Below are 23,752 nucleotides of genomic sequence, written 5' to 3'. Positions count from 1 at the left end.
CATTTTCACTTATTTCTTGGTTTTCTGCCTGTAGCGGGTGTTGTGACTAAGCGGTTAGGGTTACAATTCAAGTATGGCTTAAGTGATGCATGACTTGATTCTGAGAAGTGAAATTACACTGCCCATAAATTTTCTGTTTTATATAGGCTGCATATTTATATCATTCCTGCGTGTTAGTGTTACTTTACGTTTTTTGTGTTTGGTATGATCTGATGATTTTGGATCTGGGAACGCTGAACTATTTTCCCATATTAATGGTAATTGCTTGTTTGCCTTATGCCATTTTGGTTTATGAAGGGTAACATAGGAATGTTGTACTTTTAAATGTGGGGGATGCTTGTACTAAGCACTTCTGAAATGTGTAGAACTTGAAGAGCATAGTTGTAATCCCCACATTCACCTGAAGTCTCTCAAACCTAGTGTCCTCCTCTATTGCCAGGGTGAATCTACATGTTCTGAATGATATCCCTGTGGCTCTCAAATGACTGAATGTTAATGCCCAGTCATCAAGAGGCTCTGCTGGTATGTTGTAAATCAAGCTATTATGGAGGCCAGAGACCGTTCCGTTGGAATGACTGTAGGGCTATAGGAGTTCTCCAGGGATGCTGAAAACGTAGAATAACGAAGGCGTGTTGTGGTTAATGTTGTTTGGAATTAAGTACCTGGAGAGGAAGAATTGTCAGAAGTGGTTTGTTATGGATTCTATTCAGAAACTTGCTGGTTCCGGCAAACAGATGCCACCGTTGGACCCCTGAGAGGCGCGTCTGTCTTATGGAGAGAAAGATGATACAGGGTTGATAGACATTTAGTATCACTATTCTATAAATCAAGGGAGGTGGACCTTACATTTAGAAAGGGGGACTAGAGGGTGTGTTCACACGTCTCGACACTCCAGGGAAAATTTACGCCAGATTCCAGCCATTGGTTGAACGTAATATTCAGGAAGGATAATATAGATTCTAGCCTGGCCAAAATTAGTGGACCAATTATTCCCTGGTTTCCCTTGAGTTCACAGGAGTCTGGTAACAGTCTGCATGTGTTTTGTGGGCTTTAAGTCATAATTGTGTGCTATGGAACATACTGTCAGATGTGCTGCAGGAAAATGGTGTATGGGGGGCATTAAATGTGTCCTGTCTGGCTCCTGTATATATATCAAGACATGCACCAAGTTTCCACTCAGTTTTCATGCACAGACTGTCAAGGAACTTCCATCAGATTTGGGAGGGGCTGCTATTTGCAGATGTTCTTTTGGCCTCAACTGATGAAGATCTGCCATATCGTCCGAAGTGCGGGACATCGAGCAGTAGTGGAGAGTGATGCCAAAACTGATGTGCCTCTTGACCCAAGCCTGCCTTTTAGGGTGCTTTTCCACTGCACCAGGTGCCGTACTTTTGCTGCAGTATTGTTGGTAGTTTCCCTTTTCCATTGACTTCCGGTCAAGTATCAAGTACCAAATGTTCCAGTAATCAAAGTGCCAAAGCATAAGGATCAGATGCTTACTTTGCATTTGAAAAAGTTTGATTTGGACCTGGAAATAAGTCAATTTAAAACAGATGGAGCTGGGAATATTCGTATGTGGGCTCCGTTCCGACGCACCAAGAGGTTTTCGCCAACTCGTCTGCATCTACATTTCTTGCGCTGATCAGGACGACCTCTGCTCTACCTATGCACATGCACATGTCCATAGCACATGCCATCTCCCAGATTTCAATTTAACCCTTAATTCTAGAGTATGTTTTATGTACATATGAACTACTACTTGAAGGGTAATGCCAAAGGTTTAGAGGACATGCAAAAACCAGCTAAAGCTGTGAAATTCACCACCAGAAGCCTCTCTTTTGGATAACATGTAATCCATCAGTCATTAGGAAAGCCTGCCAGTGCCTTAACTTCCCCAGATGTCTGAAGGAGGTCTGAATACCACCAGTAGCACAGGAAATTTCTCACTCATTGTGTAACATGTTACATCAGGATTCAGCACAGGACCACAAAGCACTGCAGAGAGTGGGGAACAGCAATGACTGCAGTACTGGCATATACTTCACAGCAGTCCACATATATATGCACAATGCCTTACAAAGCCTAACCACATTACAATGGGCTCCACTCTCCATATACAGCTACTTTTCTCTTTGTACATTAAGCACTCCGTATCGTAGACATATGAAGAGTAACAGAGCCCTGAAATGCTTTTACAATGGACAATCACATTATTTAACCCGTTAAATATATCCTGGTCATCAAAATATGTTCTACATGGGTTTACCTGTGTTATTGTTGACTGTGGCACGTTTTATATTTATAATTAAAAAATATTTGGCCTCTTCATCTGCAGAAATACCACAAATAAGTATTGTGCTTATATGCACCTGACAATAAAAAGTACCTTGGATTTCTCAAGTTGCGACAGACTCCCTCCCACACATCCTGAATCAATGTCTTCCTTTTTTGTGGTTGGACTGAATATACTTTATCTGTATATTTTTCACTAAATATTTTTTTCGATCAGTTTAATCTGTATTTTGACCCACATTTTCTTTGGCGTGATCTGAGTAACAAATTCTGAAGTATAAGTTTCAGATTGAGGCTGGGAGGTTTTGCACATGTTTGCTTTATTTGACTTTAAATCAGAATGTACAATTAAAGTCATAAAATATGTAGTGCTATTGTGCCACCATCACTATGATATCCATTGTTTTGTTGTAATCATTAGAATGGGACTGTAAATGTAAAGAAGTGAGAATTCCACCGGCATGTGGCTCAAATTAAATTAATTTTGTCAATTTAAGGGGGACAAGGCACAGTGCTAATGCTCATCACTTGGCCTCTGCAGCACTTTTAAATTTTGCCACGTAGAGAAATCTTTCCAGGGAGTGCTTATGGTTATCTAGTCAATTAATATTAATGCTCCAATCATTTCATTTTCCCTTTTACGTTAGGGGATGTTTGAGCAACATCTGCCTAATAAGAAATGGAAATATCTGATGGTAGCACTTCTAGACAATGTTAGGTTTGTGTTCTGCGCACATCTCCAACGTTAACATTTCCTAGAAACATTTGGAAACTTTCAATTTTGCAAATCAGGTTCGTCGTATCACTGCTATTTTTTTAAGCTTTTTTTTTGGCTTTCAATTCCAATACAATTCAAAATAGTCAAATGTATAAAAGTGTAACTGGCTATACTCTCAAGTTCTTTACAGACTAACACAACACAAGTTAAAAAATTAAATATAATCTCAAACATATCCACTGATATTTCTTGAACAGAAAATGTTAAACACATGGAAAGCTGATATTTAACATAACATTTATAATATTTGGTCATACACATTATAATTAATATTATAATGAGATATAATGAAAGCATATGTAGCACAGCACTATAGTATGTAAATAGGCTAATAAGGAATAAGGCTAATTTACACACGAAAACAGAATGTTTGCATATGCTTACAGCTGTTAAATGAAACCCTGGTATTAACGAGGAACAGGTGTTTCAGTTTATTTCTTGAGGTAACCTGTATTGTCCATTTCATATTTTTATTTAATCTCTATATCTGTGAAAGTTAGGGTATGCGGTTTTAATCCAATACTCTTCTAGTCAAATTCAGCAAATGTCTCCAGTCTTCTAGTGTTCTGTTTGTGTGCGGGAAAAAAAAACCCAGTGTTTCTAAGCAGCCCCAACAAAGTGGCTTGGATCAAACCAAACAACACAATCCCACCTCTTCGCTTAAGGCATTCCGCCGAAGCCACTCCTCCCTAGTTTTGCCAACTAATTTTCAGGGGAATTTGCTAACGGACAGCTACTGGACTGTGAGGAGACATATCCTGAATTTGACAAAAGTGTATCACATTAAAATCACATAAACTACCTTTAAACTGGAAAAAATAAAAAATAAAAAATGAGACTGTCCAAGTATTTAACCAAAGGCACTTCATGTGAAACGCATAGAATTTGCAACTAAATTTTCAACGCTGTCATGCCATAAACCTCAAAATCTCAAGGAGTTCCACTTTAACGTTTAAACTCCTGAAGCAAGTCCTTCAAAATTGGGGAACACCATATCAAACAATGGTCTGGGGATTAAGGATAGTCACGTTGTTACAATGCATTATGCAATAACGTCACATTATGTAATAACTCGACAGAAAGTAACAAACTGAATGATGCTCATAATAACAATGATAATGATGATGATAATAATAGGGTAATGTTGCAATGCAAAATTATAATATAGTCTATAGATTTGTAACATTTTGTTGTTATTGCATAATGCGATATTACATATTGCATTGTTACATAGTATGTGACAACACATTATGTAATATCACATTGTGATCAAAATTTGTTACATTTGGTCGAGTTATTACATAATGCGGCATTATTACAAATGCGTTGTTACACACCTCTACATATGTAATCACAGTTTTAATACAAAAACAAACATACAAACCAGATAAACGATTAAACAGAGTAGTGTCAGATTTAGTGATAACCGTTTTCCCCCTAAAGCATCTAAGTGGTAATTTGTTTTTCTGAGAGAGAAGATAACCAGAAAAGTGAATTACTTTCTCCTACCAACAGGATGTAAATTACTCCTATATTTAAAGCAGGGTCAGCTAAAGTAGATTAGTTTAACTTTTTTACAATGACAAAGTGAAAGTTCTGGTTTGATGTGATGAAAAATCCACTACTTTTTTCTTCTTCATGGATTCAGTACAGTGTCTTTTTTACATTTGTATATTAATTCAACAACAGATATTGTAGTCCATATTCTTAAAAGTCATTGATATCCTTGCTTCTTTATTGTCCAGGTTTCAAATCGATAAAGTGCCACAGAAAATACCATATTCTGATCTTCAACATGTGACAATTTTTTCTTGATCTTTCATTGCAGAAGCCACTCTCCAATGCAGTTCCTGACTTCTAGGCCATTTGTTGTTGATGTTGCCTCCAAGGAGGCAAAAGTTGTCTTTAAACTCGGTCTGCATCACCAGCAATATAGTTAGTTTTGGATCCAGTGTTTTTCTTTACATTTACAGTCCCATCTTCTCCCCTCCTCGTGTCTTCAGATATACTTCATTTTCTCTTGTGTGTGGTGTTATTGCGATATGGACGGCAATTGTCCACCATTGTCTTCTTCGACTCCAGCTTCTCTCCATATACAAGTCGAATGGTAATAGTACTCCATCATTGTTACAATGATAATAAAGGCATTCTATTCTATTGTTTAATTTATTTAGCTATCTGTAACCGGTTTCTCCATATTTCATTTTGTGGTTTGTATAGTCTAAATTTTTCATGGAGACTCTGGCACAACCGTTTTCCAGAGAAAATTCCATAGTGTGGTATGGTCAACACAATTAAATATTTTGTTGTAGTGAGTAAACCACACATCGACTGCCTTTAGGTCTTTAAAGCTTTTGTGATTCTCATTAGTCTTTTGTGCCTGTGCTTCCCGAATCCAACTTGTACATCAGGCAATTTCTTTATGTAGGATATTAATCTGTGCTGAGTGATCTGAAGTGTAATCTTATTGCCATGCAGGATGAGGGAGAATATTTTTCACATTTCGTCACATTACTTTTCTTTGGTATAGGAACATAAACAGATTTCTTCCAATGAGTAGATTTTTTTGGCATAATTTAGTCAACACATTAATTCTGCTTCAGCTGTTTACAGTATTTCTATAGGGATGCCGTCTATCCTTCTTGCCCTCCTTTTCAGCTGTGATCTCAGGGCTAATCCCACATCCACTTTAATAAAGGTTCTTCCATGCATCTAAACTCTATAGACTAGTCGTTGACGTCTTTGCAATAGAGTCTCTTAGTATTTTTTCCATCTTTACTTGACTCTCGTCGATCAGTTATTGGCCAATCGATGTCCATCCATACTTGAGGTCGGAACTTCTTTAAATTTCATAGTTCTTCAACACAGCCCTTGCTTTTTCATGTTCATCTCATTCAATGAAACTGCTTGCTAGAAGATTTTGCAATGTTGATTTTTCTAGAATTCACATTTCAGTACTTTTAGGAGCTCCGTACTGATTTTGGTTTCTCTCCTTTGTAATTTTAACTTTCCTTCTGTCATCCATCATGTTTTCTTTGGCATTTTCATTTATCCATTTTCAGATTGCTCTTGGATTATTCCTTTGAATTGCATCAAGTACGTCTAGTTCGTCACCCTGAAGGGCCCAGCATCTTAATTCAGTATTGGATGTTTTCTTCGAAGGTAACATTGGATTCTATAGGTATTTCTTGAATGTCTGATTGCCATTTTCCTTATCTTCACTTTGAGCGTCTAGCTCTTGTATTGTTCGACACTCAATCTGGTGATGTTCATTTGTAAAGACACTTTGGTTGCTTGAGGAATGTACTGAAGTAGTCATTGGATTTGCAGAAGAAACTGATAAAGATCTGAAGCAAGAGTAAGACTACTTAAATTCCACAGTGAATGAACACAGTTCTAATTACCACTATGCATTTTATATTTAACATATATTATCTGGAAGTTGATAAGCACCATTATTTGATATGCAAATGATTTAACCAGAACTCACACAAATTACAATCATCTTTTGAAGAACTAAAAGAAGGTTTTGTACAACAGGTAAATTCTCCACAAGCTTATATTTCACTGTGGAATTGTCACCAACATACCATTAAGATATTTTTATTCTGCTAGCACTACAAAAGACAAAAATGGTTCAGTCAAAGGGATTCCGTGACCCATAATGGGATCCCACTGTATAATGGATAAGTTAAATACTGTTTGTGAAAGATTCGGGCAAATACAATTTTAAAAGACTTTGAAACTTTTTGTTTTAGAAAAACATATACCATTTATTAAAGATGGACACCAACTCCAAAGACATGCACACTCATTTGCTCATGAATAGTGTTAACATTATTGCAACACTGTTTCCCTGCTGAGTTGTATATTATTAAAAATGACAATTACGTGGGATTCTATTTTCTGAATATTTTAACAGAATACACAGTGGTAGAAGGAATGGCAAATATTTGATGTCATATAGCCTATTCAAAATGTTAACAAGACTGCAGAATCCTAACATGCAGTTTTCACTGCATGCATGTCAACTCATTTGAGACAGCCTGCAAACAGCACAAGAAGCATTCACAGTAGGTAGGATGGAAGGGTAGCTGCAGAGTCAGACGGCAAAGCACTGGCCTTGGTTCCACAGGAGATGGAGCAGCACATTTGTATTTTTCTGTCTCTCACACCTAATCTTCCATCTCCTAATTGCATTTTTTCCCCATTGTCCTTATGACACAAATAGATACACAACAGCTACCAAACCATTTGCCACTGAATACCTTGTGGATATTCGGGGGGAAAAAAATTGGTCATGATAGTTTTTCTGCAACAGGTAGCATGACAACAATGAACAAAAGTTCTATTGCCATGTGGGGGAACAGGTACTTCTTTTATTCAAGTTTTCTCCTTTTTTCTTCTTGTTTATTTCTCTTTCTCAAATATTTCAAACTTTTGTTATCTGTGTATGGTGCTCTTCATCAAATGGTTCATTTTCTGGGTCAGAGTCAGTGGTGTCCGAATATCTATAGTGATCAGGTTCATTGTCACTAACATCCGGCGTGACAGATGTTGAAGTGCTGGCCTCAGAATTTGATGGCTCCTCCACTGTTTTCGTAAAGTACAACTTCACCTGGAAGAGAACGCGCATCTCAATATATGTGAATTTATAGAAAAAGTCACAGTACTTCCCACGCAATAAAAACCCGAGAAACGTCACCCCACTTATTCTAGGGTCCACTGCTATATACTGCAACCTTCCTGATAATATTGCTATAACCATCCATCCATGTTCTAACCGGTTACCCTGGTCACAGTTGCTGGGGGCCCCGGGTTTTTATTATTGTACAATACAAAAACTGACACGATGTCTGTACCTTTTTTATTTAGTTTTGACTACTCGCAACTGGTGATGGCAGTGCTTTAATCAATAAGTTAAAGATTTTAAAATGATTTTTATGGCATTAATTGTTTGCATGCATTTCAACTTAATTCCGTGGACACTAAAATACAAGTATTTCTTGCTATTCAAATAAACATTAGACATTTATAAAGATTTTTTTTTAATTGCCCAATACTCTTATGTCCCACATTAATTCAAGTGAACTTGAGAAGTCTGCTTCATTGATCAATTATCAGTTATAATAAAGCATTTCCCTCCAGTGTATGCTCTACATCCCATTAAGCTGTGCCCATCTTAAACCGTCAGTTGAAGAGTCACTATTTATGTACCGTCATTTACTGCAGTTCAAAATATATTTAAGATGTTTAGCAAAAACATTCAAATAAAAGGGGATTATTGCTGCACTTCTTATCGAAGGAAATGCATCTTGACAATTGATGTATTTGGATTTCACTTGCAAGGCAAGATTAAAACTGTTCTAAAGAGACTGATAATACCACTGCATGCAAAAGAATCAAAATTATGATTTTATAGAGTAGACATCTAGTAAATTTTGTAAAAATACACAGCTTGCACTGTATAATTTCATGGCATTATAGACATCTAAGAAAAGCCATTTAAGATGGCAGTCAATGTGGACTCCTGTCTAGGGGAAGGGTCCAAACCGAAGGAGGAACAAGGAAGAAAAAAGGAAACGACAGCAAACTCACCCTGAAGTTTGGGGAGAACAGTCTGTTGGCTTTATCTTTATTCGCTTTGTCCAGATCATTCTTTGTCAATACCAGAATAAGGTTCTCCTTGTCACCATCAACATACTCTGTGGCTTGAATTCCATCCAGTTCCTTCAACAAACTTCCATTTTCAAACTTGTCTACATTTTCTTCTGGTCCAGGTATGAAAAAGGTGTTGACCCAAAAGTGAAACATCTTGTCCTACAAGACAGTTATATTTTGCACTTACAAAACACAGCTAGAATACTGCTGAAGAAAAACACTCATTATACTAATTTAAATATGTACTACATCAAAAGTTCACGGTGGAAACTTTCATTCCTGCAAGTGTAAACACTCATCAATCACAGTGGTATGTTGATGATTATTATTATTGCCAATAATACAACACCAAGAACTAATATAATATGTACACAAGACAACACTTTAGTGTAGAACAAAAGTTCAGCAACACATGGAAGGTGTTACTATAGTACTGCGACTTTGCAAACGGTTATAAGTACCTTTTTCATCATTTTGTTTGGCTTGTGGAAAAACTCCACTTTGATGTCACCACAGACTGGTAGAGGCTGTGGGAATTCGAAAAACATGTACTTCTCCTCCCGCCGTGTGTGCGCTGGGTTAGACGTGTGGATCTTCACTTTCAGCTGGTAGACGACAAACTGTGGATCTGCAAAGGTATGTCAGATTATTTTTCTCAATATGTTTTTCTCAGTTAATTTTCACTGCTTTTTGTGGTGTTGACAAAGTCAATGGCATAAATAGGGCCCCGTTTTGTACAATGCGTTTGTGCGTTAGTATCGAACAGTCACTTAAATTAGGCTGAGTGCACACAGCCTAAAATCTTTAATACTTAAATTATTTCTCATTTGCACATGAACTCTCCCTTATTCAGAATTGGGCCACCTGGTCTTAGGAGAGCTGGAGGTGGTAGTGTTTACAGAATAAGCTTTGACAGAGCACCAAAGTAAGTGAAATAACAGAAGTTATTCCCAGAGGTATAAGTAACGATGTACAAATACTTCCAAATTTGTACTTTACTTGAGTATTTCAAGTTGGTGCAACTTCTACTTCTGCTACATTTCTGAGTCATATAATGGCTTTTTACACCAATACATACTGCAGGGAACCATCATTAGTTTGCAAAAAGCATGCCGTGCACCCGAGTGCAGCAGCAAAGGCAGTTAATGTTTACCGGAGCAGCTTAAAAACTGGACTGTGCTCCCTGGTTATTAGGTTCTAATGAGTGACGTACTAGACATGACTAGTTACATGTATCCTAAATCTAGGGGGATGGACGGTAAGCTGCGTACCACCACTATGACCAACAGTTACATACTCCGATGCTGTCGTATACCATATGAGGAGTAAAAATAATAGCACAAAGGTGCTAATTACCGGTCAGTCACTGTCAGACACCAACATCAGGTTACCTGTCTGCTATCGTCGATTAGCCTACAGCTGTGACCAAGTTACTTACAAACAGCTTATTTTGCAAATAAAAAGAAAAATATCCAATATACAGTAACTTGCAGTGCTGTATTCATACCCGTCTTGAGGGAACTGAAAAGGACAGTTTGCTTTTTGTAAGATCAACAGATTTGAATGTGTAGTACTTTTCACTTTTGAAATTTTAGTACTTTTATATGATTACTGATATATATATTTTTTTTACTTCCACCTAAGTAGTATTTTATTGGATGACTTACTTAAATGGATCCTATTACACTTATTTTCACTGTTCATAATTTTATTTTTGGGGTCTACTAGAATAGATTTACATGCTTCAATGCTCCAAACACACAGTATTTTCCTCATACTGTACAGATCTATTCACTCTGTCTATAACCATATGAAAAGCTCTGTTAGAGCTTTTGGCCCCACCCCCAATGAGCTCAGTGTGCTCTGATTGGTAACCTTGCCCTACAAGGTAAAAAAAAAAAAAAAAAAAGGAAATCACAACAGCAAGGACAAATGAAGAGACCCAAGGTTTACTAGCGAATTGGTCGGAAGAACAGATACAACAAGATCAGGATGGCATGAAATAAACTATTTTGTATAAGATACTAGGGCTGCATGATATTGGAAAATTTTATATATCATAATGTGATTTTGTTATAATAAATATTGGGATATTTCTAAAGCTAAAATGGAGTTTAAAATAAATTTCTCACAAACTTGTTGAGAAGTGAGTTAAACAGCAAGGATAAAAATGATTATTGATCGTCTTGCTTGTCAAAAGCAGCAGAGGTAAACATTAAACTGATTCTTTAATTCTTTAGCCATTTTCATATTCAGAACAAAATACCGCCTCAGTTCCAGTTTTTACACCAGTGGAAAACCAACACAATGAAGTACTGTACTTTTGGTACTTTTTTGAAGTTGGAGAAGCATGATACCTGGTGCAGTGGAAAAGCTTTGTAACATTTCAGTATGATACTTGTACTTTTACTTAAGCATGAAAACTGAATACTTCTTCCTACCACTGCTCATTATCCATAAAAATATTCACATTTATACCACACTTTAACAATCAAATACAGAAATATTTACCACTTAAATTTCTTAATGTAAAATATACCTAATTGAAGAAATGTAATCTCCAGATCAATGTCATAGTAAACCGAACATTATATAAATTGTTAGCAGGTATTTTTCTGCCGACAGTTTTGGAGAACGCCAATTAGGTCACTAACATAATGGGTGTAGGAATAGATGAATCACACACCAAATGTAACATGGAAGATTTTGTACTCCCATGCATTTCAGTCTTTGTTTTTACTTGAAATATGAAACTACTTACTACATGTTCCTCCACTGAACATAGGGACGGTTTCAAAAACCATCTTGTGAAACAGCAGTGCTACAGGCTTGTACTCCAAATGTTTTTTCAACAAGTAGCTGTAGTAGAAGACATAGCGCCGCTGACTGGGAATTGTTACTCCCTGTAAAAGAACCAGTGATTTTAGTAGCTTATTGACCCCTTGTCTTAGCAGGATGAACATAACTCGAAAAATGAACTATTAAGTAAAATTTAAATTTTTGAAGTATAAAATGTAGAATGCCAGTTTCATGCATTAATTGTGAGGGTGCATTTTATATATCAGTCTTTCCCATTATTTAATACTTGAGCAAAGTATAGCCATTTCTCAGAGATAAAGTGAAATGATTAATTAAACAGTACAGTATATTTGGTATAAATGTGTATTACATAAATGACTAAGATATTATCTAAAAACATGGAATTAAATTTGCTACTAACCTTCTTGTCTCTGGTTCTTACTTCACCGTAGAAATCTAGTGCTTCTTGTGCTTTTAAAAATTTACCTCTGTGTAGTAAGTAAGCACATATCATTACACCAGTGCGTCCTTTTCCAGCTTTGCAGTGAATTGCTGCAACATGATTGTCATCTTCACTAAGCCACTGGTCAAGATCTTCACAGAAAGGTTTAATAAGCTCTAACTGTGGAGGATTGTGGTCTTCGAAGGGATACTGTGCAACTGTAAAACACAATAGCATCAAATTATTTGTTTATAAAAAAAAATAGGTAAATGCCAAATTATTAAATAGATCCCTTTAAGTTACCTCTGCAGTTAAATTTGGCAGTATCGTAGTGCCTTTCTGCACATCTGGAAGAGAACGCAGAAAATATGCTTACAAAAAATTAGTAGAGAGAGAGAGAAATTTGGCAAAGGACAGGGAGCAAAGTGGATCAAAAAGTCCCAAGTAGATATTCTAAGAAAAACTGAATGCAAAACTGAAGCTGGGTTACTTTGTATAAAATAGTAGTAATAAGAATTAGAACAATAATAAAATATTAAGGTAAAATACTTACAGGTTATAGATCTTATAATGATTTTTATGTTTTGAATCCAGGAACCTATGCAAATGAAAAATGATCGCTGTTATGACACTTTTTTGAATCTTTCAACACTGCTATTGAAAAAGACAAACAGGCCTGAATAAAATGATAAACATGCATGAACTTCATTTTTATGTTATTCAAACTTTATTCTCCAGACCAGGGGTGTCAATCTGCAGTCCTGGGGGGGGGGGGGGGCAGAGCCCTGTGTAGCTTAGTTCTTTCCCTGTTCCACCACAAATGATTCAGCTCAAGAGCTGTGTGGTGATTAGCACAAGGGGTTGAATCAGGTGTGTTAAATGAGGGGAAACCCAAAAATGTGCAGGGCTCCGGCCCCCCAGGACTGGAGTTTGAAACCCCTGCTCTAGACAGTGCATTTTGAAACCATGTGCTGAATACACAGTTAGAAAATGGGTAAACAGACAGACATACAGAACTCAGAATCCAGAAACTAACAGACTGGTCTACAGCATAAAACATGAAGTTAAAAGCATGGTTCAAAATATAATTTATAGTAATTTGTCTTCATAAGATTAAAATCCCATTATTAACAACAGAAATCACAGTTTTTGGTATAACATTCTAGGGCTACTCATAAAACCATACGTATGTACTTTAAAGCAAGTTTGCTACCTTGATTATGCTAATGCCACATATTTTTCCCTCTGTCAGATTATGAATAAATGAATATTACATTACTTGCAAATTCTACATTACTTACAATTTCTGTATGTAGAACAGACATTATTACAAAAAAGGGAAATTAGACAGACATATGCCATGCTTTATCAAAGCTGAATTTGTGCAACAGAGTACATTACGGAGGTTCTCTATTCCAACTTATATTATAGTAAAATGTACAGCCTATAAGTTTTCTGAACACTCCTTATATTCTTTTGGTACCAAACTGACAAGGGGAAAGGGTTAAAGCAGAATCATGTCAATGTAACTTTTCTTACGTTAATTTCAAAGGTGGATATATCAGGTCCAGAACATAGAAATCCAGACCAAGATTTTGTTTCAACTACCCAGTTATGTATAAAGAATCAGAGTACTCACCTGGTTGGAACAAAATCTTGGTCTGGACTTTCATTTTCTGGACCTGAACTACACCTCTGATTAATTTGAAGCATCACTGATCCATCAAGTCTCTTCAATTAAATCTCCACAATGTCTAGTATGGCCTGCTGTCATGTGGGAGTCCTGATGTTCCTGGATTCCTCATGCCTGTCTTCCCACCTGCCTCTGCCTTTTGGTTACACTGCCATAGCTAGATCTGCCGGTGCTTCTTTGCTGCATTAACCATGGACCATCACCACACTTGCTGACCATTTCTGGACCATCAACCATGGACCATCACCACACTTGCTGATGTACTTCCCATACCACCTACTTACCAAGCCTACTTGCCTGTGCCATCGCTGCCTTGCCATCCCCTTATGCCATCTTACCTGCCTGTGAATTTACTTGCACTAAATTATGTAGACTGGGTTTGACATAACTGTTACGCACGTACGCATTCACCTTTAAAATACATGCGGCAATCCATTGTTGTAATAGCGTGAATATGTACATATTTTATGTGCATTTGCGCTGATATGACAAATTATTGTACATTTTAACCTTTACATGCTAATTTGTACTTCATTTTGTGGTATAGAGGTTAAAATGCATGATAATTTCATAAGAAATTGTTATACTGGCGTAAATGCACATAAAATGCGTACATATTTGCGCTGTTACATTAATCGATTGCCACATGTATTGCTTTTAAAGGTGAATGCGTACTTGCGTACCGTTACGTCAATCCCCGTATATAAACTCTATATTGCTCATTATTGGTGAGAGGAGGAAGGACCGCTCCCTTGAGCCTGCTTATTCTCCATGAAGTTCTTTAACAATAACATAACGCTCAGTATTAGAGATGGAAAGTTCTGGTCCACAGAATACCAATCCAGACCAAGGTTTTGTTTCAACCACGCAGTTTCATATAAACAGTCACATTTACAGAGTATTCAATTGGTTGGCTGAAACAAAATCATGGTTTGGCTTTGCACATTGTGGACCTGAGCTTTCCATCTCTGCTCAACATAACAGATCAGCATAAGAGTTGAATATAAGAGCTGAAACTATTTTTATCAATATTAGTACTGACATTATAATACACCCCTGTGACCCTGAGCAGCATAAGTGATTAGAAGAATGGATTTATTACAATTAAGGATAGAGGGTTTGCGTGCGCTGGCTGTGCATGTTGGTTGATATCTTCTCACACAGGTGTGTGCATTTAAGACTTCTTGGCAATAGAGAATGCAACTAGTATAGTTGAAACATTTAGGAAAAGCAAGATTAATAGCTATAAGGTCACCAAATATGCAAAGTGGGATGTTGCAGGTTAAGTATAATAATAAGCAGTCAGTAACTGCTTTCTAGAGAGACTGAGAGGGTTGACATAACCAGACAGCAGTAAGATTTTCTGGCGTGCTTTCTGTACAATGAACGCATGTGCTTGAGTATTAATTCCATTTGATAGACCATTCAAAAATCATTGTATTTTTCAAATGTAAAGGATATTCTCTTATTCTGTGATAAGAAATTGTATATCTTGAAGTTATTTTATCAATAGAACAAATTTAAAATGGCAACAATCACTACTTTTAGTTGAAAATATGATTTTCTTTGATGTCTTAACTGAGTACCAAATCTTTAATGTGTGTATCTTTAAAGATACACCTATCAACTTTTCATTTCCAAATGTTAATTAATCTTTTCAGTTGAAAATTTAGTTTCTGCCTAACTGGTTTGTATTTACACAGACAATGATATTTTAAATTTTTCCCGCCAACCTTGTTTTTGACTAGCTGTATTGTTTATAGCCATACAAAGAAATAAATCAGATGTTAAATGTCCCTGCCAAGTTATTATTGGTAGTAAGAAATTAACTATTAAAGATCACTATAAGCCCGGCACTTATTTTTAATCATCTAAACTTTGTTTTTGCTAAAGGACATGGGGGAGGGAAGAGATAGTATTTTGTTAGGTGTGTGACTTGTATCTAACATTATTCAAATAAGGAGCAGAGCCACCCTTAGCCTTCAGAACAGCCCATTTCCTTGGAATGCTGTCACACAATTCCTGGACTAAATATAGTGGGGTATTGTGCCATTCTCAGAGTAGAATGTGTGGCATTATCATCTCAGAATATCAGAATAACATGAGGGAACAATGTTTGCATCATGGGATCACCTGATTCTGTAACAATGGCCTTACAAAGCAACCATCATAGCAAACTGGCTGCCCATACTGCTACCCCAATATGCTTAACAGCTGGAAACAGACACTGCAGATTGAAGGCTCTCTCTAAATCAGGGGTGGGGAACCTGTTCCATGGAGGGTCGGTGTGGGTGCGGGTTATTGGGATGACCTCACAATCAGCCAATAATAAAGCAGTGGTTCTCAACTCCAGTCCTGGGGACCCACTGCTATTGGCTGATTTAGAGGCCATCTCAAAAACCCGCACCCACACCGGCCCTCCATGGAACAGGTTCCCCACCCCTGCTCTAAATGAAATCCCATCAACTTGTAGGGAAAAGGGTGAAAGATGACTCAGACCATTACTCAAGGATCACAAAATGTGAACTCCTATGTGACATTATGCATGTTTGTGCACAGGACATTGATACAAGCGGTTTCCAAATCATAGTCCTGCTATAAATTACAACACAAAACGTTTGTTAAGACCAGGTAATAGAGGTGCCGAATCATTTCTCTGGTACTTCTGAGACTATTTTTGTGGTGATGTCTGGCTATCCCTGTCAATGAGCTTTAATTGTTACTACTCTTACTTCTTTGGTAATGCGGTATATTTGGCATATCAATATAATGGTTAACCTCTGGAGATATATTTGTACTTGCAATTTAATTCTCAGTGCTTTTGTGTATCCAGCTGATGTATATAAGATTATATAAGATGATGTTAAATGGTAAACAGCCTGAAACAGGGCTCTTCAAATCTGGCCCTCAATTCCAATTTCAATATTTCAAATTTTGTATTAAAAGTGTCATTTTGATAAATGGGGGGGGGGGGGTTACTGAACAAAGCAACACATACACAAACAGACAAAATCAAGCAAACAAGTATACTTTGCGGGGTCTAGCACCTGCAGGGCAGGGGGATCAAAATCTGCTTCCACTCTGTGTGTGGTCTTTGCATGTTCTCACTGCGTCTTGGGTTTCCCCTCTTACAGTCCAAGTCAAAATGTTAAATATTTTGGGTCCAGCTGGCACTACAGAGAGGGTGAGTGCATGAGTTCTGCTTGTGTGATTTCCACTGTAAAGCATGAAAGAGGCAGTGTCATGGTCTGGCGCAGTTTTGCTGGTGACAGAGTTGGTGATCTTCACTAACTTCTTGAAAATCTCAACTAGCATAGCTATAAACAACATTTTTCAAAGGCATGCCAATCCATCATAACTGTGCAAGAACTACCTGCCCTCCCCACTCCTCCTGAACTATGGGACAAACCAGAGAGAAAGATAAAAGCAAGCAACATATGAGCACACTGCATATCTGGGAATTGCAGCAGGAAGGCCGGGTGATTTCTTGCTGAAGCTTAAAGTTCCTTCAAATATGTGAAGCTGTTATCGAGCCAAATGGTGGCTGTTTGGGGAATCCAAGATTTAGTGACAACTTCCAATTTTCTTGAACAGATAAAAACATTGTTGCTCTTTATGTACTGTATATTATAATTTGTTGTTCTTGTCAAGTACATAGAGAAAGATGATATTTTCATAATGTAAAACATCATTCAAAAATCTAGCTTCCGGCAAATATACCCAAAATTGTGACTGGTACTGCACGACACAAAACAGATCCACAAAATAAAAATGGAAAGAAAAAAAAAGATCTCATCTGGCCACAACTCCCAAACCATAGGAATGTACACTATGAGAAAAATTATTAAAAAGATAGGACATTTTTATTTTCCTCTAGGTCAGTCAATTTGTCGCCCCAGTTAAATTTATTGTGGCAAAAAATCTTTCTTGCCAATATGTACAGAACAGAATGTACAGAAAAAGAAAGACGAATAATAAGTGATGTCTCACTGATAGGTGTCTGAATTTTGATGACTGATTCTTTAAATACACTAATTTAAATAATTTCAGTGATATAACTACAAGGGAGAAACAGTTGTAATATGAAATTCAACTTGTTTTATTATCAATTAAATAAACACTAAAAAAACCAAGGACTATATTGTACAACTTTTGCCCCTAGATAAATACTGTATGGTTTATCTTGGTTTACTTTTGTGTTTAGTTTTATATAAAATTATTAGCAGATGCAAATGTTTAAAAAATACTGTAATTCTTAATGTTTCCTGCAGGCACAGCCAGTTGATGATACGAAAAAGGGGATATTAATAAACAAAACATGAATTTAATCAGCTAAGATGTAACAAGGTACGGCAGAGAGGTGCAGCGGTTAGCACTGTTGCCACACACCTCTGGGACTAGGGAATGAGTCTCCACCTTGGCTTCATGTACGTGGAGTTTGCACGTTTTCCCTGTGTTTCCTACAGGTAATTCAGGTTCCCCCCCACAGTCCAAAAACATGCTGAGGATAATTGGAGTTACCAAATTGCCCATAGGTGTGCATGTGTGAGTGAATGCCGTGTGAGTGAATGCTGTGTGAGTGAACGTCGTGTGAGTGAACGCCGTGTGAGTGAACGCCGTGTGAGTGAACGCCGTGTGAGTGAACGCCGTGTGAGTGTGCCCTGCGTTCCCTGAGTTATTCCCTGCCTTGCGCCCGTAGCCTCCCAGATAGGCTCCGGACCCCGCATGACCCTGAACAGGATAAGCAGTTACAGAAAATGGATGTATGGATGGATAAGATGTAGCAAGCAGAGATGTGGCTTTGCATGCACTAAACATATCCCTTTGATAAGCGGTTACACGTGAAATACACCAATGCAAAATAAACCTTACCTTCTATTGTTCATAGTTATAGATTTTGTTTCGGGAGATAACCCTTAATTTCAATTTTTGGAATAACTCGGGATTTGCAACATCCAAACTACCCAAGGTGCAAATGTAAGAAAAAAAGAAAGAAAATTTTTTTTTATTTTTTTTTTTTAAAGTACTTACCGTACCACATCATCTATGTTGTTTCTGTAGACACCCTCAAGTCTTTCAGCAGGAAAACCCATGGCAATTATGTTAGGATAAATATCTGAGACCAGGAGTCAAGGTAAAATTCATGGATTTTTTGTGCCTGAAACATCAAATTAAAAAGGATAAAAAAAACATGCATTCATTCTTTAAACAATCATCTTTCAAGAATTATTATATGATTCAGATCTAAGAATATAATTCTAGTAAAAAGCTTGTTCATTAGTGAGAATATATATATATATATATATATATATATATATATATATATATATATATATATTAATTACAACATGTAACATTTTAAGTGTGCATAGTAAACGGAACCCCAACTACTCCGTAGCATGGACTGAACACTGCTCTTTTTAGAGTCCAATTCTCAAATGTCATAAAGGAGATGTGTACCATATACCAAACACAAAGCTGGCCGATGCACACCAGCAAAAAAAAACATACATTTAATTTAATCACACCCTTTCAGCTCATATTTTTTCAGTTCTATCTGTGATCTTTGCATAGGATTGTAACGGTTTTGCTGGGAAATGTAACTGATAATAATCCTTTCAATGTTATTTACGCATTACGATTAGGTAATTTTTTATGAAAGGAGAAAGTGGAAATGACAATGTAAAACGAACTAAAGGCTTGTTTTAATTATTAAAAATGTTTAAGGCATTAGGAAATTAGATCTTTTTAAGGTAATTTAATGACAAGCATGACAACCTAAATGTATATGTAAAATGAGCAGCAAAACAGATTTTCCTTGCCACAAGCAGTGCTGAGAATTTGCTTTTGCTCAATATTGTCTATATGGAATCCAAAATATTTCCATACAGAGAAAGGTGAACGTTTTCTGGTGATCAGTTCTTTTTAGTTTGTTTACATGAAACTTCAATCATCTTTGTTAAATGTCTTACAAAAGCAACACAATACAAGTGAGTAGGGAAGAAAATTATTATGTTTGGTTCAGAGAGCACACGGAGCCCACACAAAAACCATGGAGGTAAATTTCAGAAGGAATGAACTGCAAATTTATAAGAAAATGAATAAATCACAACAAATAACATTGCTGGTAAATAATACTTAAAATATCTTTACTATTTGATTTCAAGATCTTTGATATAATTACATTATTGAATATTAGAATACAGACAATATTGGCTCATCCCTAACCACAATGTGAATTTTTTCCCGACATTGTGTGGCCCCAGCAGAAAGCCTTCAATGTCAATGAAGTTATAAATCTGCAGGTCTTTTAATTAGTCCGTCTCCCAGGAACATCACAATAAGTAACATTGTGGTATCTATTGCATAAGTGGTTGCAGGCATCCATGGTAAGCTTGAAACAGTTCCACTGTTAATTTATATTCATAGTAAACTTTTAATGTGTTAAGGGGAAAAGCCAGAAATACATAAAATCCACATAAAATGATAGGATAGAGCCACAATTTTGTTGAATTTAAATAGTGGTACTTCAGTTCTCGAACTCATTAGAAGTCGACCCAACCAGTTCGGAAAAAAATTACCTAGAGCTCGATCTGAATCTCAGAAGTCAAACCGTTAACGCCGACCTAAGACAACATGTACGCGCGGGGAAATGAGTCACGCCGCACGTCTTTCAGCGGAAATAAAGGGTAACGCTTCAGTCTCAGCCTCGCATTCACTGTGATAGCATCCTGCATGTTTACACTAGCTGAATACATATATTTAGACAGTAAAAATACATTTAGACAATGATAGACAGTAACAGTAATAATTATTATATAATAAAATACATTTAAAAATAAAGATTTTTTATTAATTAAACCATTAATACATTTAATTATAATAATATTGTCGTGCTGAGTGGGGACGGAACAGAGACAAAGGCGCAGACATCAGGGTATCGGGGAATACGGGGTTTAATTACAGGTAAGGCAGGCAAAACGCAGACGCACAATACAATGACCAGATTGGGGAAACAAACTGAAACGCGGACTAAATACAGAGGGCTAATGAAAACAACCAGTAACAGCTGATCACATGGGGATTCCACACGGGGTTAACGAGGGGGCGTGGCACATGGAAGGAGCGGAGGATTGGGGCAGGACACATTGGTTTTTTAACTTTATACATATTTAGGTGTAATTTTTTGGGGCCGGGAACCAATTAATTGGTTTTCCATTATTTCTTATGGGGAAAATTCGATCAGAAATCGAACTTTTTAGGATTCAATCCGAAGTTCTGAACAGATTAAGTTTGAGTTCTGAGGTACCACTGTATTTAGCATATATAAGTTGATCATAACAGGGGAAAAAAAATAAAAGACTATACTTAAATCCAGACTAAATACATTCTAGATACGTAGGTTCAGTTTTACAGTATAAAATATTCCTTTTCAAAAAAAAAAAATAGATAAAATAAATGTTCTATTAGTTTGCCTTGCATATGTGTAGCACCACACGACAATGATGAAATAAATGAAATTCCCTAAAAAAATTCAAGTTTGGATTACAAAATAGGCTAGCACTCTACAGTGGTTGCTGGTTCTGGAATTTTGGTAACAAGCATCCATTAACTTGTATCCATCAAATTATTTTTAACACTAGTAAAAGGACTTTTAAGTGTAGAAATAGGGCAAACAAACAGGTTTTTTTAAGGCTGTGTTACACCACAAAAATTCTAGCTTGGAATACATGATCATACCACCATAAAATTGGTCAATGAGCCTAAAAACAAGGCACCAACATTGTCACCTTTCAAAACAACACCATGTCTGAATATAGGTAGAATAAATGGCAGGAAAATACCCAGGCACAACATACCTTTTGTGCCCCTGCTTATTTAAGTGCAGAGCCTTGTTTTGAATCCAACAGAGACCCATAGAAAATTAAATGATATTCCATCACCTAGCAACTCAAAGACATGAAGTAAACACAGCGCATAAAGCTGGCTCAAGAAAAGGTCAAAGCACTCAACACAAGGTGGCAAACTCTCAAGTATTTTTCCTCCTGTTTCCAGAAATTGTGTTACTGAAATCAACATATTGAATGGTCCCACTCATCTTTAGTGAAGTAGGATACAGGAACTTTACTACTCTCATAACTGATTATGAGAAAAAAATGTGTGAGGGATATGCATCATTGTATGCCATTGTATGCCACTTCAAGTAACACATAGGATGTGATGTATCCATAGGGACAAACACTAACAGCCAAGCTGACCATAATGTCTAAAAATCAATTTCTGTCATTCACAAAACAGAGTTAAGAATGAATAAGCCAAACAACCTACAAACAGGATCAAAGATAATTGTCCAACAAGAAAGATCTCCAAACTGGCATATATTTTGTTATATCAGAGCAAGAAACAGACCTTGACTCACTATGACTGCGCAGAATACTGATTTTTTGCAGCACATCAATATATTTTCAAGACGAGATGTAGAATGACAATGCCGTTTATATCAATCTACTTTTACTGTGCATTAAAATTAAGGCTGTACTCAAGATTTTTAATAGCAACCAATAGTATTCCCTCCTGGTTGCAAACAATGCAAGAGCTGCTTGTGACACTGAATAGACTGAGGATCCATAGCTAAAATCAAACCAATTCAGTTAGCTTCTCATGGGGAAGCTGATAGAGTGGAAAGTGTAGAATTATTGTTACTTGGATCATTTTAATTTTAAAACATTGAGAAATGGCTCACAGGTTAAAAATACTGCATTTTGCAATATTTATTTTTTTGAAAATTAATAACCTAAAATTCTAAAACTTTCAGTGGTTTTCAAGCTTGTTTTTTTTGAGCCATTTGCCAGGTTGTAGATTTTAGTTTTTTTTATTGATAAACATTCATCTTCTGTTTTAAGAGCAATGTCATCATTTAAACAAAAAAAAAAGCTGTTGGTAGAAATAGTGGAGTGAAAGGGCTTTATGTCGAGGCAGCTTTATTGTACCCAAATAGGCAATTTTTGTCTTCATTTTGAGACTTCCGTTTGCAATATTGAAAATTAAATAATTGTGTATTTGCATACGAGGAAGGCAATCCAATTTGAAAGGCCGCTAACGAACCTCAATCATTAATTGGTCAGAAAAAAAGTAACGAAGTCAGAAAGAATTTGACCCAAAAAGTGTATATACCTTTTTTACCTTCCGTTATCAGAATATTAACAATGGATAATGGATTTCAAGAATGGTTGACTGAGGAAGTCCAGAAATACCAGCATTTATATGATTCCTTGCTACAGGATGATAAAGACTGCTAGAAAGCTACAAACTAAAATAAAATATTTTAAACATGTATTTTTTGTGTCAGTGTTACAGTTGCAGGACTCCACTACCTACTACAAAATGTCATGCTCAGGTGCCATTGGCTATATTGCTATGGTTCAAATTCATTGCACGAGGTGCCCAAAATCATTACTTTAGCTAAACAGTATTTGACAATAAGGGGAAGTGTTTGACGTTTTGTTTTTTTTTTTTCCCTCAGTCGGTTTTTGAACCAATATTTATAGCTGCTGTTTATAGCTGTTATTTTCACATTTTATTTCAGTTCATGGAAATGTTTTCAGTAGCAACTATAACCCTGCCTTGAGAGCTATAAATACATGATACATGGTTAGTTTTAGTAAAATTCTTATTTATTCTTACAATATCGATACCAGACTTCATTAACGCAACTAAAGTGCAGCTTTGCTTGGTGTGTGGGCCCTATAAGTATGAACATTCAGGATCGTGCATGATGTCATGTGAGTTGTCTCAACCCCTGTGCCACACTCCACAAGATAGAAAACTTTAGCTCCATAATGCAGTTGGTAAGTACAGCACATTACAGTATTATTTCAGTATTACTGTATTTCAATAATTATTCATTTTTATGTGATGTATGTATGCTAATGTCATGTTAGGTTACTTGAGGTTACATTAGCATAAGGTAGGTTATGTTAGCTTAAGGAAGGTTACGTCAGGTCAGATGTATAGAACAACTCGCCTAACAATGAAATTGACTAACAAAGCCCTGGTTGGAACCATATACTGTCATTAAGACACAACT

At 36.5% G+C, this 23,752-nt stretch overlaps 1 protein-coding gene across 3 annotated transcripts in view; it reads right to left on the bottom strand.

Moving 5' to 3' along the window:
- Positions 1–2,581: 2,581 nt before the first annotated feature.
- Positions 2,582–23,752, bottom strand: part of LOC111858884 (phosphatidylinositol 3,4,5-trisphosphate 3-phosphatase and dual-specificity protein phosphatase PTEN-like) — a 28,990-nt gene continuing 7,819 nt past the window's right edge. For 2 of the 3 annotated variants that reach the window (XM_023841064.2, XM_023841071.2), the window contains 8 exons: positions 18,697–18,781; positions 12,526–12,570; positions 12,276–12,319; positions 11,952–12,190; positions 11,493–11,634; positions 9,193–9,359; positions 8,669–8,890; positions 2,582–7,688 (listed from right to left, as the gene is read on the bottom strand). In XM_023841064.2, the coding sequence (XP_023696832.1) occupies positions 7,503–7,688; positions 8,669–8,890; positions 9,193–9,359; positions 11,493–11,634; positions 11,952–12,190; positions 12,276–12,319; positions 12,526–12,570; positions 18,697–18,781 (1,130 nt within the window). In that variant the 3' untranslated portion in view covers positions 2,582–7,502. Of the gene's footprint in view, positions 7,689–8,668; positions 8,891–9,192; positions 9,360–11,492; positions 11,635–11,951; positions 12,191–12,275; positions 12,320–12,525; positions 12,571–16,712; positions 18,619–18,696; positions 18,782–23,752 lie in introns of those variants that run through there. The other variant, XM_023841080.2, reaches the window with a different exon arrangement.

The sequence above is a fragment of the Paramormyrops kingsleyae genome, chromosome 3, assembly GCF_048594095.1.
Source record: "Paramormyrops kingsleyae isolate MSU_618 chromosome 3, PKINGS_0.4, whole genome shotgun sequence".
Lineage (NCBI taxonomy): Eukaryota > Metazoa > Chordata > Actinopteri > Osteoglossiformes > Mormyridae > Paramormyrops > Paramormyrops kingsleyae.
Note: the sequence above shows the minus strand (reverse complement) of the source record. Positions and strands in the feature narration are given on the sequence as shown.